Raw genomic sequence first — 18,095 nt, forward strand, 5'->3', positions numbered from 1 at the left:
GCGGAGCCTGGGGAGGAGAGGGTGGGGCCTGGGGCGGACGGGGCGGGGCGGCGGGAGGCACCTGTCCTGAATCTCGCCGCCTCTCTCTGAAGCCTGAGAGCCGCTGGCCAGGAGGGCGTGTCTATGGTGGCGGCAACGATGGTTGGACATGTGACTGGCCCTGCCCTTGGAGTGGTTCTCAAACACACGCGGTTAACTGAAGGGATCTCAGGAAGCTGTCTGTCACCCCTTGCCAAGCATCTCACCTTCACTGTACATTTTATAGTAGTGGCTTCCCTGGACTTTTCCAACTTGGAAGAAACCTGTTTGTGAACTCCTTGGGGTTGGGTGTTACTGTAGCCCACAGGAACCTGAACAGTGGGTAGGAGGGCCCCTTCTCCACTGACTTCCTCTCCCACAGTTCCCTAACTCCCTGCCACTCACACACACACACACACAAACACACAAGCATGGAAGGGCCTGGAAATGACATCCTGATTTACAGCCGACCTTTACCCGGGGGATGACGCCCGTCTGGTTCATTTGATTCAATTCAACTAAGATCTGAGGTAGGAGATAGACGGGCTCCAGGTTGGACATTTACAATCAGCCAGCCTGCCTCCTCTTTGCAAGAGGTAGGTGGGCTGCAGTTGAGGAATGGACCACCAGCCCCCTCTTTGCTCTCACAAATGGAAGCAACAACAGAAACCGGGTAAATAGAAAGTCTTTGTCTCCTGTAAACATCTCAAGGGAATAAGGCAAAAGTCCAGTCTGAGAAGAAGGCTCCTCCCAGAAGCCTTCACTTTGAGATCCATCTTGGCTGATAGGGTGTGTGCACACCCCAGGGGAGGGTCCCAGCGTAGGCCAGGTATGGAAAAAGAAATCAGACAATTGGCCTGAAAGAAGACAAAGGCCTGGAAATACTGACCTATATAAATGATTTAACTTCCTCTTTACTGTGCTCCTCCTCCTTAGGGGGGACCCCTACACCCTTTCTCTCTGGGTGTGCATCTCAGCCCTGCTTCTATCTCAACTAAACAAACTGCTTCTCTATGTGCTCTCCCACTTGTTGTGCTATGTCTCTAAAATAAACTTTGTACCTGCATTGACAGTTTCTGCCTCCGTGATAAATGCACTTTTCACTGGGGGCAAAGATCCAGGGAAAACTAGCTTCTAGCCTCTAGCCCTTGCTGGTTTGGTGGCTAGGATTCCTGGTTTTCACCCAGGCTACCCAGATTCAATTCCTGGGCAGGGAATGAAGATCTCGTTTCAGGCCACCAGTCTCTGCTGCCCCACCCAGATCAGGTCTAGTGCTGGGGTGCAAAGATAATGATAAGCCAAGCCTGAGACAGCCTGAGAGCACAGAGGGGGTGAGGGGTGATAAAGACAGTTGTGAATGGAAAGAGAGGGCACCTTTAATTATGAATTTGTTTACTTGTTTCTGCATTCAACCCAGGGCGAGGGGACAGGAGATGGACTGCAGCCCAAATCAGCAAATTGCTGTAATTGCAGAGGCACCTAGAGACCTCATTCTTTGCAGCCCACCTGGAATAGCTGAAGTTTTGCCAGCAGACTATGTTTATTTATCTAAATTATGACCTAATTTGAGATGTAAATCCTTTCTGGAAAAGAACCTTAAAATAGCATCCATAGTCTCCCCTTGGTATTAATTAGTTATATCAGCGATAAAAGACTTGTGGGATTTTCAAAGGTCTAGGAAACGTGCACAAAATAAATTCCCCTCCCACTGACTTTTTTGACTTTCTGCATTTCATAACTATGTCATATGGCTGTTTATTTCATGTATAGATTCCAAGCAGAGCAGCAAATGCCCTTATGAGGGTGAATGACATCCAGTGATACCCTAATCCTTCTTTTACCTGAACATTGCCCACACAGACACTCTTCTCTAAATGCCTCCCTCTTGGTTTTAGGGACAAAACTGAGTCCTGGTTCTCCTTTCCCATGGATACCAGGCCCAAGCTCATACTGCTTGCTGTACAACAGACCAATAAACTGAGAGATGACTTGTTGTGGCAAGGAACGGTGACTTTATTTGTAAAGCCAGTAGACCAAGAAGATGGTGGACTAGAGTTCCAAAGAACCATCTTCCCTGAGTTAGAATTCAGGCTTCTTTATACTGAAAGAGAAAGCAGGCATCTTTTATACTAAAGGGGGAGGGAGTGTGGTTGGATGTTGCAAACTTCTTAATGCTGGAAACCTTTGTTCTTATAGCTGTCCACATAGCTTGGGTCTCAATGTTCCTGTAAGCATCAAACAAGACAAATGTTATTCTCTGTTCTGAAACTTTTATCTCTATATGAGTGGGAAAGTATTAGACCTTTAATAGTCAGAGCCCTGAAAATTGGTTATCCTGTATATTTCACGCTATTGGTTACATTTTTGACTTAGAGCAAAAGCAACAGAATACAAAGGTTAAAGTAAAGGAAACAGATTCAATATGGAGTCAGATTCGTCCTTCCCTATTACACCATGAATGTTCCTTTTCAAGCTTTCTCTAAGACAGTCTTGCCTTCACCCATTTCTTAACTGGTGTTCTTTAAGGTTCCATCCTTGGCTTTTTCCTCTTCATTGTCCCACCTAAGCCCATGGCTTCAAATACGCTGTGTGGAGATAGCTATCCATGCTTTATTTACCGCTATATTTCCAGAATAGTGTGTGGCGAGGAGTAGATGCTCAATAAATTTGTTGACAGGATGAATGAGTAAAGCATCCCAAATATACACCTCTGCCCAGGGGTCTGTGAGGGCTGACGCTATCTTCATCACCGTCTACAAGGCCTGGCATCTGGTTGGTGTTCTAACACTTAGTTGGCCAAGTGAAAGATGCAAAGTTTCCCAAGGCTCTCAGGCCCACATTTCTACCATTCCAAAATTTTTCCTGGGCAGAGTGTATCTTATTCACAAAACTAAAGTTGCTTTTGTCAAAGTCAGGCCTCAATGGAACCAATAATATCTGAGTGTAAGGCATTTCTGTTAGTCAACATATCCTGAACTGGGGCCTGAGCTAGTGCTGGACACACAGAGGACTAAGGCATGATCTAGCTTCTAGAGGTTGGATCCCTAGCGCAAAACTAGGGGTAGAGTGGGGTCTTGGGGACCCAGGAAGCTGTAGTGGAAAATGGTGTAAGCACAGGCTAGGACTCTGCAGGCCTGAGCCATGGCTCTGCCACTGATCACTGAGTTGCGCCTCCTGGGACCTCTGTAAAAGGAATGCATAGGACCAGACTTATACCAGCATCCTGGGTCTCCAAGAACCCAGTAAGGGGCTTCCAGAACCCAGGTTCCTGGACCAGGGATCTCTGAGGAGCAAGGGATGTTGGAAGCTGCACAGACTGCCTGCCTCCTTGCTCCTCCAAGGGACTTAGCGCTGAGTGTGATCTGAATCCAACCTCCCTCCGGGAGGGGCAGCCACAGACCAAGAAGAACAAAGGCGGCCACCCCCCACGCCCCGCACACCGGTCAGGCTCCTAAATTATGGTAATAAGTTGGGCGGTCCTGTCTCTCTAGTTCGGGGCGGAGCCAAGTGCCTGGGAGGCGGAGCCAAGGGTATCCCGGGGCAAGAGAGCAAGAGGCCCGGCGGCCTCCAACCAGTGGAGGTGTGGCTCTGCCTTCGCGGGAGAGGCACTCGGACTTGGTCCTGCGCTCAGCTTCCCAGTCCCCGCGCGCCCCTATGGGGGCCCCGGCGCCAGTGTTCTGCCTGCTCCTAGCTTGCGTCTGGCTGCCCCGGGGTGAGCCGGCAGGGGAGTTTCCGCCACTGCAGTCTCTCGGTGAGAGGGGTGTGGACTAGGGGAGGCCAGGAACCTGGGAGAACGTTTAGAGCGACAGACCTGGGCCAGCTGGAGAGAGGGTAAAGAAAGAAGGTTTGAGGGAGGGCAGGGGGACAGCCAGGGAGTGGGTCCAGGGAGAGGGACCGCAGAAGGAAAGAAAGGCCAGCCGCAGTCAGGGGAATGGCTTCCAAGCTGGGCAGCGTGGAAGAGATCCAAGGAGGGGGAACCAGAGAGAACTGGGGCACAGAGAGTGGGAAGGAAGAGGGAAACCCTTGTTGGAAAAGAGACCCCACGGAGGGGGAGAAAGGATTTGAGAAGGCTGCAGGGAGAGAGAATGGGGGTGATGCAGGTATGAGAGAGGCTTCCCAGCAGGTGGGGAACGGGGTGAGAAGGGGTGGGAGGCATAAGGAGTGGAGAGTAATCCCCCCACCCCCTAGCCGCAGCACCCACACCCCGAGGCAATGCAGAGCTGCAGCCTGAGCCAGCCCAGGATCCCAGGTGAGTAGGCAAGAACTGCTAGCTACCCCGCTCACTGGTTCCATCTTCATTCCTGGCATGGGTGACCTCAGGGGTTAGCACAGGGGACAGGATGGGCCTGGGATGGTGGGGGGGCATGGCCCACTCCTCTCCCTTCACCCACACCAGGCTTGTTTCTCACCTAGCCACAGCCATCAGGAGGCAGTCCTTGCCATAGGGGATGCTACCACGGTGATGGGAGGCCAGGTAAGGGGAGGCCTGGGGAAGGGGTCACTTCACTGGGCAGGGGCTTATTTCTGTCTGGGTTTGAGGCTGTCTGGGAGCTCTGTAGGTGGCAGGAAGTATGTTTCTACAGTTATTCAAAAGGGGACCAACAAGATTCTTAGTATGTGTCTGAAGAATGCAAATTTATAGGATATTTCTGCTTCCACTTTCCTAATCTCTTGGGGCCCTATAGCCAACTTTTGTTTATTTATAAATTGTGTTTTAGAGGAAGAGGGCACAGAGTCGCCGTCAGGAGACAGCTCAGTTCTTTCCTTTCCTGGGTGAAAGCGGGAAGATGAGGGTTTGGGAGAGTGGAGTTCTCTATTCCCTGCCTGGCCTAAACCCTGTCAGAGGTCCCTCTTCATCCCCTGAGCATCCCCAGCGATGCTGCTTTGAGGCCCTCTGGTGAGGCCTGCAAGGAAGGGTTGGTTGAAAAGCAGAGCCATCCTCTAAGTCCTGACCATTCCCTGTTGCCCACCCTCCCCAGGTCCTCTGTGCTTTATTACTTTTTAAAAAAATTTTTTTGATTGAAGGATGATTGCTTTACAGAATTTTGTGGGTTTCTGTCATACATCAGATCCTCTGTACTTTAGGAAGAGGTGATGCTTTTCTTTCTTTGCCAAACTTCGGTCGGTCTCTGGATCAAGTGATTCAGGTTCCTTTTCTAGTCTTGGCTTGCGTCTGTCTCCTCTCTACAACCACAAACATGATACAAATACAGCCCACCCAATATCAGGTTCCCAGAGAATCTTGAGCCTCAGTTTACACACCCTGGCCCTTGGGATCCGCTCTGGGGAGCTCTTTGTGCCAGCAGGATGGAAGCATCTTTTAAAATAGAAAACAATGTGTCCCAAATACCTGCCCTTTTGAAATAGATATGAAGATCCCAAGGAAGGAGGAGGCATGCTTACTTTTGAATGTCTGGATTATGTGGGGGTTTTGTATCTTTTTTTCCCATTTCTCCAGGCCCCAGATTGAACTGAAAGATAATGTCGTCATTCTTTTTATTTAGTTTTTATTTTATTTTTAAAATGTTTTCATCATTCTTTTTATGGATGGGGATACTGAGGCAGGTGGATGGTTTGCCGGGCCCTCAGGGCACAGGCAGAGCAAGGTCTTCTAGCTAGCATGTTCTGCTGCTGCTGCTGCTGCTAAGTCGCTTCAGTCGTGTCCGACTCTGTAATTTAGTGGCGTAATGATCCTCCTACCCAAGCACTTCATTCCCCTAGAGGGCTTCTTTCCTTGCTGGATTACAGGGTAGGCCTCCCCTTCTTTTCCTTGGAGAATCATCCAGACCAGGCAACCCCAGTAGGTTCCTCACATTACTCCTTAGAACAAACAAGGGGTTAGAATGGCCCTCCTTGAAGGCAACTGGAGGTGGAGGAGGCTGGGCAGGAATCAGGCTACTTAAAAGTGAACCTGGGGATCCCTCAAAGGCTTCTGCCTGGAATGCCCTCTTAAGTAAGGGAAGGGGAGGTCTCAGACCAGTAGCTCACCACCCTTCATTTCTGTGCTGCCTCACTCTATAGAGCTCAGCCATTCTCCAGAGGATTGCTGGTGTAGACCAGAAGTCCATGAACTTGGATGGGGGAAAAATGCATTGTTATTTATGGAAACCTCAATGGAACTGAAATTTAGTCTTCCCTTTAATTACTGCTAGATGTTACAGACCACAGAATATTAGCAGTGTCTGTGACTCTCATTAGTAGAAATCACAGGTATTTTGCTCTCAGCTTGCAATTGTCGCTGTCTCCAGATCGCATCTATGCTCACTGCTCCTGCATGCTGGCAGTGGTATGGCCTGTCGCTTGGTCCTGTGATTTAATGTATTAATAAAAAAGCACAAATATTACCATTACTCATTTTTATAAAATATTTGATTGCTGCATTGCAATATGTTTGATATCCTTTATAATCTTATGTTTTATTTTACATACTTAGAAACATCTGTTGCAAGAAGGGGCCCATAATCGTCACTAGATTGTCAGAGGGATTCATGGCATAAAAATGATTAAGAACTCCCCATCTATACTGAAGATGAATCATTTGGAAAGGATTTAAAATTCTTCTCCAGAAATGGCCTCGATTCGTTGCAGCACAGGCCAGGCAGGAGGTGGAGAAGTACAACCCACAGGAGGGACAAAGAGCTGGGGTTGGGCTCCAGGGACCAAGGGTTCTGAATACTTCTGTGTTCCTAGTCTTTGCGAGACGCTGGGGATTTAGCCCAGGGATGAGGAGGTGATAGTGAGGAGAAAATATATGAGACAAACACCCTCAGTGTGGTTCGTGCCTTGTCAGCCCTGTGAGCACGTGTTCCCTGTACCTGGGCCAGGCTGGGCCCCCAGTCCCAGAAGTTGTTCCAATGAGAGGACTTAGGCCCTGAGAGTGAGGATCCTACTGTGCCAAGGGTCCCGGTCCTAGGTGACTTCAGACCCTCAGGCTGGAGTTCTGAGAGGGACTGAACACAGTGCAATGATGTTCTCGGAAGTCCTGATTTCAGATGTTCGTATCTCAAGAGACCATGGGATGGGGCTTCTGGTCTGGAAAACAGGATCTCAGCGGGGCTTTGCCTTTGTCCTCAGGTGTGTGGTATCAGGGAGAGTTCTGACTCGGACGAGTTCCAACGGCGGGTTGTGATCCGTGAGGCATTGTTTTTGCTGATAGAAGAGCCCAAAAGGCTAAGTTGGGGTGGGGGATGTTCCCCTGCCCAGGATTGAGGGGCTGCCTTTGTTTCTGAGCTCTGGCCCGTATGGTTTCTGTGGTGAGGAGGTGTTGTGTTTGTTCTCCAGACAAGAGGGTTTTGTGCTGGGCTGTGGAGCATACAAAGGTTTACTAGGGAGGGAGTTGGGAGAGGCCAGGGGACACTGGAGCATGGAGGGGAGGGGGTTGTGTTCAGGCTACAGGCCTCCCCAGCCTGCCAGTGAGATGCCACTCTGGAGGGTGTAAACCAGGCCTCAAGCCACCTGAAAATCCTGCCTCCAGGCTTCTCAGAGGTGGGCTGAGTAACTGGGGCACCCAGCAGCAGAGGGCCTGCCTCCCTCCAGGTAGTGAACAGGAAGGGCTGTGACCTCCAGGAAGCCCGCCATCCCTGAGGTCAGCCCTTGATTGAATTCTTTTCTGTCTCCTGTCTATAAAAGGAGGAAGCTGAAGTCCTGGACTCCTTGGCCATGTCTTCCTGGGAAAGGCGGCTCCATCGGGCCAAATGTGCACCGTCTTGTAAGTGCCCCTCCTTCCCTGGGGCTCGTGGGAGGCAGAAAGGCCTGTGAGGGAAGCCCGGGGCTTGTCTTGGGGCCTCCTGGGACCTCTTTTCCCTGCAGGGGGTCTCTTTCCACTGTCCCCAGCCCCAGCGTCCAGCTCTACTCTGCTTTCTCCTTCCTGCCTGAGGAGTGTCCTGGTCTCACGACCATGCCCCTGTGGCTGTCCCCCCTCACACTGTCTGACTCCAGTGAGGTTGAGCTTCTTATTTAGTGGTGGTTTTCCCCCTGGATATCACTCTGTGTCTGTAGCCTCTCTCTACTATTTTGTGGCCTCTCCCCTCACCTGGTCTCTGTCTGTGGTCCCTCTTCTCACATTATGGCTCCCTCCCTTGCCACACGCCACTCTGCTTTGTCCTCTCATCCTCTGAGGCCTTCCTTTCTACTACATTCCAAGTGTATTCCTTGGTTTACACTACGGACTCTTCCCCTAAGCTTATGGAGCGATGAGGAAGAGCAGTCCATGAAAAGCTCTGGGCAGGCTCCTGCTCACCCCTCATGCTCCGTATTCACAGCTTTGATGCCTTGCCTGGTGGCCAAGAACTTTTAGCTTAGGAAACTGAAGGCCTAGGTGGGGCTGGCCTGGGGCCGTTGATACATACCAAAGGTCAGTACTCAGACTTCACAGCCTATTAGGGAGAGGGTGGGGCAGCTGTCTGAGGCACCCTGCTCCTGCCCCCATCAAAGCCAGCTCCTGAGGAAAGTTGGGGCTCGCTGTGATGGGGATCTGAGTTCCATGTCGCTCTGGGAAGTGGGGGCCTGGAGTCCCATCGAGACGGAGGTGCTGCATCAATGGATTCTGCCATTCTCAGCTTGATGGGGCGATGCTTTGCGTCTCCCTTGCAGACTTGTTCTCCTGCTTCAACGGGGGCGAATGTGTGCACCCGGCCTTCTGTGACTGCAGGCGCTTCAATGCTACCGGGCCGCGTTGCCAGATGGGTGAGTCTGGGCTCCATTCTGCCTCTGGGAGGGGCCACAGGTTTAAGAAAATCTGTGGACCTGAGACTCAGGGGTCTGGGTTAGAGGGAGTGGGCATCGAACCCACTAGCCTTGGGCTCAGTGTCCACTGCTGCTACACAGAGGTGCCCTTTTTGTCCCTGGCTCAGTATACAATGCCGGCCCTGAGAGAGACAGCATCTGCCGGGCGTGGGGACAGCATCACGTGGAGACGTTTGATGGCCTCTACTACTACCTGTCTGGGAAGGGCAGCTACACTCTGGTGGGGCACCATGAACCTGAGGGGCAGATCTTCTCAGTCCAGGTGAGGTGTTCACTGCCCCCTGCCTGTCCGGGAAGGTTCCTCTAGGCCCTGAAGGCTTGGTTGGCCTGGGCTCTGCTCGGCAGAGTTAAAGAGGCTGGCGCTTTCCTTCACCCTCCCAGCTTCTGCCCAGGGCTTCTGCACCTGGAGGCAGCTGAAGGCTCCGTGGTTCTCACTCATCCACTCACTTCTGGGTGCCCCTGGCCATTCACTCACTTAGTCTCTCATTCACCAAGTATTTATTAAGTGCATAGTTGTACTCTTTTCCTGGCACAAGGCCTGGTGCTGGCCCTGTGGACAACACCACAGATGTGGTCTCTGTCCTCATGTAACTTACAGTCTAATGGGAAAACAGACATCAAGTCAAATGAATCATTTCAAGTGCCACTGAGTGCAATAGAGGAGAATGTCAAACAGTTAGAAGAGCATGTGATGGAAACCTAACCTTGCCTATTGGGAAAGATGGTGATCAGGGAGGGCTTCCTGCTGCAGGAAGTGATATTTACATTGGTATTTGAAGAATGAATTAGAGCTGGACAAGTGAAGGGTTGGGTACAGACAGGAGAACACTCTAGGTCAAAGGAACACCGGATGCTATGGTATGAACCTTAGATAAGAAAGAGCGTGGTGCCACAGAGGAAATGGTAGAGGTCCTGAGTGACTCAGCTTAGGGTGACCTCTTCTAAGATTTTTTGCATGCTCTGACCTCCTGAGTGGGCTCAGGGGCTCCTTTCTGTGGAACCAGAGTTCCACACCCTTACCTTATCATTGTGTTTCTCTTACAAAAATCTGTTTCTGGGTTGGTCTCCTCTTCAGATGTAAGTTTTCTAGGCAGGGACCATGTCTTTGCCATTGCTGTTCCCAGTACCTGGATTAATGCTCAGTAAAAGCTTGTCTTGTGTATGAACACATGTGAGAGTCACAGTCTCATGGTCAGACAGATCTGATTTTCACATTTACCCTGTGTGTCAAGTGGCAGTCACCTGCAGGTATAGTCTCTACCTGGAGAAGGGTCTAGCTGGGGAGGCTGCTGTGCTGGAGGGCACCTTGGCCAGCATGGAGTTAGGCTGAGGGGTTGGGAGATGGGGGAGAGCGTGGTGCTCAGTGTCGCCCCTCTGCCAGCTGGGTGTGCCCCTTCTGTCTCAGGCATAGCCCTGCCAAGGGACTGTCTGGGGGCCAGGTCCTGGATGGACCAGGGACCCTGACCTTCTTCGCCTCAGAGTATCATGGGTATCATACATCATGACTGTATCATTTTATGGTGGCTCAGATGGTAAAAAAAAAAAAAAATCCGCCTGCAATGCACGAGACCCAGGTTTGATTCCTAGGTTGGAAAGATCCCCGGGAGAAGGGAATGGCAACCCACTTCAGTATTCTTGCCTGGAGAATTCCATGGACAGAGGAACCTGGTGGGCTACGGTTCATGGGGTCAAAAAGAGTTGGACATGACTGAGTGACTAATCTGTTATGATTACCTAGACCAGTGGGGTGCCACACATTCATGAGTTATGAAATGAAAAAGTAATAAGTCATAGTTAAGTCAAGTCAAGTCACTCATTCAATCGTGTCTGACTCTTTGTGACCCCGTGGACTGTAGCCCACCAAGCTCCTCCGTCCATGGGATTCTCCAGGCAAGAATACTGGAGAGGGTTGCCATTTCCTTCTCCAGGGGATCTTCCCGACCCAGGGATCGAACCCAGGTCTCCCGCATTGCAGGCAGACACTTTAGCTTCTGAGCCACCAGGGAAGCCTTAATAAGTCATAACCAGCGTGAAAAAAAAAGACAAAAGAGAATATAAATAGAAAATGTTGTAGAAATGCTTTGCACATTAATAGTGGTGAATATTATTTTGTAAAGCTTTTTGTTTTATTTAATTTATATGTGTATATATTTCTCACTATGGGTCATGGTCACAAAAGTTTGAAAAATATTTAGGCTATGGAATGGCTTTGACAGGTCCTACTTTTAGTTGAAATGGCTCCAGCCCGCCTAACCATGTTTAACAATAATCTAGTGGAAGGTTTGTTCACTCATGGGATGGATTTTCACATTTGGCAGAGGTACATTTCAGACTTTTCCCTAAACTCTGAGAGCCCCTGCCTGCTTTCCTTGGGTGCTGTGGCTTTGGAGGTGTAGGTTCTGTCTGAGCGGGGGCAGAGGAGACACACATGTGTCAGGCAACTCAGGAGTGATACGTATGTGTAGGGGACAGCTAAGCCGCCTCTACCAGGGTGGTGGTAGGAGTGTGTATTTATAGTGTGAGCATTGAGAGTGCCCTCTGATGTACCTATTTGAGATGTGTGTTGTGTTCATTATGAGTGTGAGATGGTGTGAGTATATAACTGGGCTTTCAATCTGATGGGATAAGCTGGGGTGGATAAACAAAAAAACGTCCAGAAATAGGGAGACAGCACAGTTGGATTGGAATCCTGGCTGTGTGCGTGTCACCTGTGTCCCTTCACCTCTCTGAGCACGAGCCACCTCCTCTCTGAGGTGCAGGTAAAGATAGCTCTGACCTCCCTGTGGTGCTGTGGGGACCGGGAGAGATGACAGAGGACAGGTGCTCGGCATGCCGCGGGCAGCAGTCCAGCATTAGTGGGAGCTCAACAGGGTGCCTCTGGGCCCATAGCCGAAGCTGGGGGCCAGGTGAGTGGCAGGAGCTTGCTCAGTGGCCTCTGAAATCCCCCCCAGGTGCACAACGCCCCGCAGTGCGGCTCCTTCCCCTACACCTGCTCCAGGTCTGTCAGCCTCTTCTTTGCGGGCGAGCAGGAGATCCATCTGGCCAAGGAGGTCACCCGTGGAGGCGTGAGGTAACTCCAGCACCTTCTGCCCTGAGCTCCCCTACTCCCTGGTGTGGGTGGTGGGAGATGGCTGAGCATCTGCCCTTCTCGAGTTGTTTTCTGGGGGCAAACAGAATCTCCACCTCTATGGCAGAAACATACTGGCAGATCAGCTGGGCTTACAGAAAGACGAGTCCCTTATGATTTTCTGGAACTCTCAGGCCCTGTGGGTTTGCAGACAATACATTTTCAGGCAATGAGCGAAGTTTCCCAGATAGCTGTATAGGCATGATTAACAGGTTTTTGCTTCCACAAGTTAAAGGAAATCTTCCTGAATGTATCCTATATAGTTCAAACCTCATCAGAGCAGACTTTGAGCACACTTTCACCCTTTTCTGATGGCATGGGGTCATTTGACTGTCACTTACCTTGTTGGGACCTCAGGGATGACTGAGGGACTATTTAAGGGGTGAAGTCCCAGCTTCCTACATCAATAGGCTCCAGACTATGGTCCTTTCGGAAATCTTTCTTGCACCTCTTCTTCACTGGACTCTCCTTCCTTGGCTGTCCCCTGCCACTTCATCTTGCTGTTAGGGGGACCCTCCTGCACTGACCCTTCTCCCTTTTCTCATTTCCTGCTTCAGACCTGGAAACGGGGTAGCCAAGCTTTCTGGTGCTGAGTATAGAACTGAAGATCCACAGTGTTTCCCTGTGAATGAAGCCTTGGTAGCTGGCTCTTTTGGTTCTGGCTCTGACTGGTTAGACACTCCTTTTGCTTTCCTCCGGATTTTCATCTGTGTTAATGTTGCTAAATTCCAGATCGGCTAAGAGAGTCTGTGCCAGTAAAACAGGGGAGGATATTAAGATTGCTGGAGCCCTGAACTCTTTCCTTCATGTCCTGTTTGTCTTCTCTCTTGGCTTTTTCTTTTTCTCTTCCAACTCCTTTCTTGCTTCCCACCAAAAATATAAGCAAAGTGGATGTCTGTTTATATCGTCACTCCTGTCTAAAAAAATAAACTGGCAATTTCAGTCACTCTAAGATTTATTCCTGCCAGGGAAATTGCAGTTTTATTTTTTAAGTATTATTTTCTGCTTGACTAACTGCCCTTTATTTATTGAAACACCATCAATAAAATATATGTTAATAATTTTTGTATAAAAAGTTACCACTATTAGTGCTCAAAATCCCGTGATTGTCTTCACTGTGATTCCAGAGAGCAAGGGAAATTGTACTTGTGAAAAGCAACTTTAAAACTCTGAAAACCAAGGAAACCCCTTTCTGACTGTGGACTTCCAAGCACCCAAGAAGTCAGGGGGAAGGAAAATAGGGACCTTAAAGCCTGTGGTGTCAGTGGCCAGGGGGTGAGGCTGATCCTGTGCACATGGTGGGTCCTGCGGGTAGAGGATGGTGGTCCCCTGGTGAAGGGCCTGGGCTGGGGGAGGTGATGTGGACGCCCTGAAGCTCTGGGCTGTATCCTGCAGGCTCCAGCTGCCTCACGTGATGGGGAACCTGCGTCTACAGCTGCTTGCTGGCTATGTCCTCGTGCGGCTTCAGTCGGCCTTCACGCTTGCCTGGGATGGCACCTCAGCTGTTTACATTAAAATGAGTCCAGAGTTCCTAGGCTGGACCCATGGGCTGTGTGGGAACAACAATGCCGACCCCCAGGATGACCTGGTGACCAGCTATGGTGAGGCGCAGGCCAGGTGGCCGCCAAAGGGGTTTTGGTCGGGGTGGGGGATAGGCTGGGCTGGGAGGAGTGGGAAGGAACGTGGCACAGAACCCTGGGGTCATGGTATAAAGACCTGGGGGGAGGTCAGAGGCCTCTTCCAACTGTGTTTTAACCACTCTGGACCTCAGTTTCCTCATTTGTGAAATAGATGTAATGAGAATTTCTACTTAGGTTGCGTGAGGATCTAATGGACACTGCCAGGTGGCGCTGGCCCTGCAAGGTGTCTAGGGGATGGAGGGGCTGAGGGGACTGCAGGGTGCAGGGGCCAGAGGGAGCCAGGGAGAAAAAGGCTCCAGCTGGAGAGGCAGGAAGTTAAAGTGAAGAGTTTAGACCAAATCATAGCAACTCTGGCCAGAGAGAAAGTGCCACCTATGAGCAGCCACAACACACTGAACACTTGACCCATAGCGTCTCTTGTAGTCCTAGCGATAAATTCACAAGGGGATGGTTTGCCCTGTTCACACATGGGAACCTCATGCTCAGAGACGCATGGGAGCTTGTTCAGACTCATACGTTCATTGCCTCTCGATGGCATGGTGTTGCTTTTCTGAGTTTAGAGCAGCAGGGAGCCACTTCCTGGAACCTTCAGGGTCTTGAGCATTCTTGACTATGCTTAGCAAACAACTCTTTCAGGAGAATGGCTCTGTAGGGAAATGCAGACTGGAATGGTAGCTCATGAGGCTGGTTTTTCAACGCCCTGCCTTTCTCTTGGCATCTCTTCGGCTCCACCTGCCTCCCCTGTGGCCCCCACCTGCGGTCATGTTTGTTCTGCCCTACAGGGAAGCTGACGGATGATGTGGCGGAGTTCGTGCACAGCTGGCAGGAGCAGGCCCCCAACCAGCCTCCAGGTCCCACGACCTCCTCCCTGCCCCGCCCTCCATGCCTGCAGCAGACCCCGGGAACCATGCAGGTGTGGCTCCTGGGCTGACCCCCCAACTCTGGCCCCCTAACCCCACCTAGTGTCTGGCTTAGGTTGGTTTCCTGTATACTTCTTAGAAAGTCACTGGCTGCAGGGGACCAAGGTTGTTGGTGTCCACACCCCTTCCGTCTCCTCTCCATCCTCCTCTTTCTCTCCCCTGGGCCCAAGTTGGGGTGCTGCATGGGACGGGTGAAGTCAGAGGGCCGCGTGTGGCCCTGCCAGCCTCCAGCTCTGGCTCCTGGCCCACACCCCAGGGTGTGTATGACCGCTGTGAGGCACTGCTGAGACCCCCCTTTGACACCTGCCATGCCTACGTCAGCCCTCTGCCCTTCATGGCCAGCTGTACCAGCGATCTCTGCCAGTGAGTGGGGACCCAGGAGCGAGGGTGGTACTGGGCTGTGGGGAGACCTCTCCCAGTAGTGGGCGGGGGCTCAGCACGTGGGCCACTGAGCTTGATGATCCCAGGCAGTAACAGATATGCTTCACAAAGTTCTGAAATGCTTATGTATTTGCATGGGTGGGACAGACTGTCCTCATTCAATCAAGGCCCATAAATGGGGCCTGACCACCCCCGGGTCTCATCAGTCAGGGGCAATGCTGAGACGAGAGCCCAGATTTTCCGACCTCCAGTCTAGGGGTCTGCCTAGCTGCCTCCCCTGGCTACCTTTCCCAGCTGTAGAGTCTGAGCCCTGGCAGACTCCATTGGGTGCTGGGGGGCTGGCTGCAGGTTGAATCTTATATCCTCGGCTTCCCTGCACAGATCAGCAGGCGATGAAGCCACATGGTGCCGGGCACTGGCAGAGTATGCCCGGGCATGTGCCCAGGCAGGTCGGCCGCTGCAGGGGTGGAGGAACCAGCTCCAGTCATGCAGTAGGTGCAGCCTGATTGTGGGCAGGGAGGGATACAGACAAGCTCTGTCCTGGGGCTGTGGGTGGCATTCCCAGGCCTCAAGTCAATGTCCTGTCCTGCTGAGAACCACAGTGATCAGGAGTGTTAAGCCCTGAGGTTCCATCCCCATGAGACAGATGGGAAAACTGAGGCTCAGAGAGGGAGGGACTGACCTGGGGCCACCAAGTGCAATGAGTGGCTCTTAGGGTCTCCCAGGCTCTCACTAATTTCCTGGTCACCCGGTGCTCCCACTGGGACCAAGAAAGCCCTCCTACCCCGCCCCCCACCCCCTGCCCCCAGGGCTTGGGTAGGCCCTGGTTGGGTCCTGGCAGAACTGGGGCCAGAAGGGAGCAGGCAGGCCGTACTATGCTGCCTTCCTTCCAAGCGGTGCTCTGCAAGGAGAAGGCCTTTGTCTACAACGAGTGCGTCGCCTGCTGCCCGGCCTCCTGCCAGCCGCGGGCATCCTGTGTGGACAGCGAGATAGCCTGTGTGGACGGCTGCTACTGCCCTGACGGTATGCTAGTGGTTCAGTGGGTGCCTGGCAGCATTTCTCTGGCCTGGCATAGATGAGCGTGAAGCCAGGGGTCAGAGCATGTCTGTTTGTAGAACGAAGGAAGGAAGGAACAAACAATACATGAATGAGTGAATGAATGGCTTAAGGGAGGTAAGGGTAGGGGCAGAGCCGTAGCTCTTGAAGATTCATCAGGATATTTAGTTTCATTGAGACTGAGCTTTTTAAGGTGTGTAGATGGGGACAAGGTATTCAGGCATTCATTTATTCACTTATCACACATGTATTTCTTTAAACTTCCATCTGTGTACTGTTTTTCATGGTGTATAAATCTGCAGCACATCTAATGGTGCAGAGCTTGCTTGGTGAGGATGAGATAAAAAAATATAAAGATACAGTTGTTGACTTTAGGAATCTGAGTCTGGTTGCAGTGATGACACTTACATATATAACTCCAGTCTGAGGCATAATATGGTGAGGACCAGCTCAGGAGTTCAAACAAGAAAAGATACAGGAATTCATTTGTGGGGAGAGATTATCAGGGAAGGCTTCCTGGAGGAGGTGGCCCCTTAGTTGATTCTAGATACAGTGACAGGCTTCTGAGAGATGGAGAGAAGAAGCTAGTCAGCATGCACTTTGTGTGGGGTGAGTCATTCTCAGAGCAAAGGTCTGGAGGTGGGATTATTTGCTCAAAGGGGACTCAGATCTGGCCTGAGCCATGCATTTATACAGGAGAAAGTTTGAAAATGAGCTGGGTGGTGAAAGAGTGTGGATGAGTTGATTTTTATCACAGGCCCTGGAGCGCTATGAAAGGTTTGTAAACAGGAGTGGAGGTGAGTTAAGTGGGCCTTTGCTGTCACCCTAGGGCTGATCTTCGAGGATGGGGGCTGTGTGGCACCGGCTGAGTGTCCCTGTGAGTTCCATGGGACCCTGTACCCGACTGGCTCTGTGGTGAAAGAAGACTGCAATTCTTGGTCTGTGTCTACTGCTGGGGAGGGGAACGGTGACTTCTGGGGCTTTCCATCAGGACTACCCCTCCACCCCTCTAGGAGCCTGATCACCTGGGGCACTCACTCAGCACCTCTGAGTCACAGATCTCATCAGATCCACTCTGTGGGTGGACTCTCCACCACCCATTTTAGAGCTGGGAAGACTGAGGGCTGGGAAGGAGCTCTGCAGCCCTCTAGCATCTATCCTAGCCCTGCAGGGGTGAGTCCCTACTCCCTTGGTCTCTGTGTTTCAGCACATGCACTGCGGGCAGGTGGGTGTGCAGCACGTCTGTCTGCCCAGGTACGTCTGGCCCCACTTGGACTCCACCCCTTCTCTCAGCCCCTCAGCTTTTCGGGCCGGGGAGCTCAGAGGGCCAGGCCTGCAGCTGGGGTGGGGCACTCACTCAGTTCCATTGGCTCCGCCTGCCCCTCTTTGTGTTCTCAGAACTGCTCAGACTGATGAAGGGTTTTGTTCTGCCCTGGCAGGGAGGGTTTTTCATGGGGTCCCTCCTGAGTGTGGGGGCTTGGACCAAGACTGGCCTCCATGCTCAGGGCCTGGTCTCCAGTTAGAGGGAGAGGAGACGAGAGCTGCGTCTCCCTTCAGACAGACCTGGGGGGCTTCTCCCCAGTGACCGGGGCTCTCAAAGGGAGGGCCAGGGCTCCAGGCACCCCCGATTCCTGAGGACAGGGTGCCGTCTCCTCTGGGTGCTCAGAGCCGCAGGGCAGAGGCACTCCCTGTGGGGCAGCCCCCCTGGTCAGCTGCCTCTCTCTGCCCCTCAGCTGAGTGTTCAGTGACTGGTGACATCCACTTCACAACCTTCGACGGCCGCCGCTACACATTCCCCGCCACGTGTCAGTACATCCTGGCCAAGAGCCGCTCCTCGGGCACATTCACAGTGACGCTGCAGAATGCCCCATGTGGCCTGGTAAGTTTAAGGGCTGGGACCCCAGGCTCCAGCCAGCCAGCTGCCCCTGACTGCCGCCCCCTAGAGAGGCTGGGGCTTTAGGGCACGGCCTCAGGGTCTCCCACAGCCCCACCCTGCTGTCTTTTGTTTCTGGGCAGAGCCAGGGGACAGCAAACTGGGTTCTGGCTCCAGAACATCTGTTGGCTGAGTCACTTCCCTGTCCTGGCTGTTGTTGTTTTTTTTTAATTTATTGAAATACATTTGATTTACAATGTTGTGTTAATTTCTGCTGTACAGCAAAGTGAGTCATTCTTTCTGGTTTTGTTTTCTAAATTTTACTGGAATATAGT

General features: G+C 51.7%; 1 protein-coding gene across 1 annotated transcript in view; it reads left to right on the top strand.

Moving 5' to 3' along the window:
• The first annotated feature begins 3,622 nt into the window (after window positions 1–3,622).
• The window catches only part of OTOG (otogelin), an 85,749-nt gene continuing 71,276 nt past the window's right edge, over window positions 3,623–18,095 (top strand). The window contains 15 exon segments of the mRNA XM_070384044.1: window positions 3,623–3,769; window positions 4,207–4,267; window positions 4,432–4,492; window positions 7,651–7,726; window positions 8,611–8,703; window positions 8,871–9,025; window positions 11,715–11,833; window positions 13,286–13,491; window positions 14,313–14,443; window positions 14,707–14,813; window positions 15,213–15,322; window positions 15,726–15,854; window positions 16,717–16,825; window positions 17,095–17,141; window positions 17,621–17,766. Of these exon segments, the coding sequence (XP_070240145.1) occupies window positions 3,673–3,769; window positions 4,207–4,267; window positions 4,432–4,492; window positions 7,651–7,726; window positions 8,611–8,703; window positions 8,871–9,025; window positions 11,715–11,833; window positions 13,286–13,491; window positions 14,313–14,443; window positions 14,707–14,813; window positions 15,213–15,322; window positions 15,726–15,854; window positions 16,717–16,825; window positions 17,095–17,141; window positions 17,621–17,766 (1,647 nt within the window). The 5' untranslated portion in view covers window positions 3,623–3,672.

Source organism: Bos mutus, chromosome 15, assembly GCF_027580195.1.
Source record: "Bos mutus isolate GX-2022 chromosome 15, NWIPB_WYAK_1.1, whole genome shotgun sequence".
Taxonomy (NCBI): Eukaryota; Metazoa; Chordata; class Mammalia; order Artiodactyla; family Bovidae; genus Bos; species Bos mutus.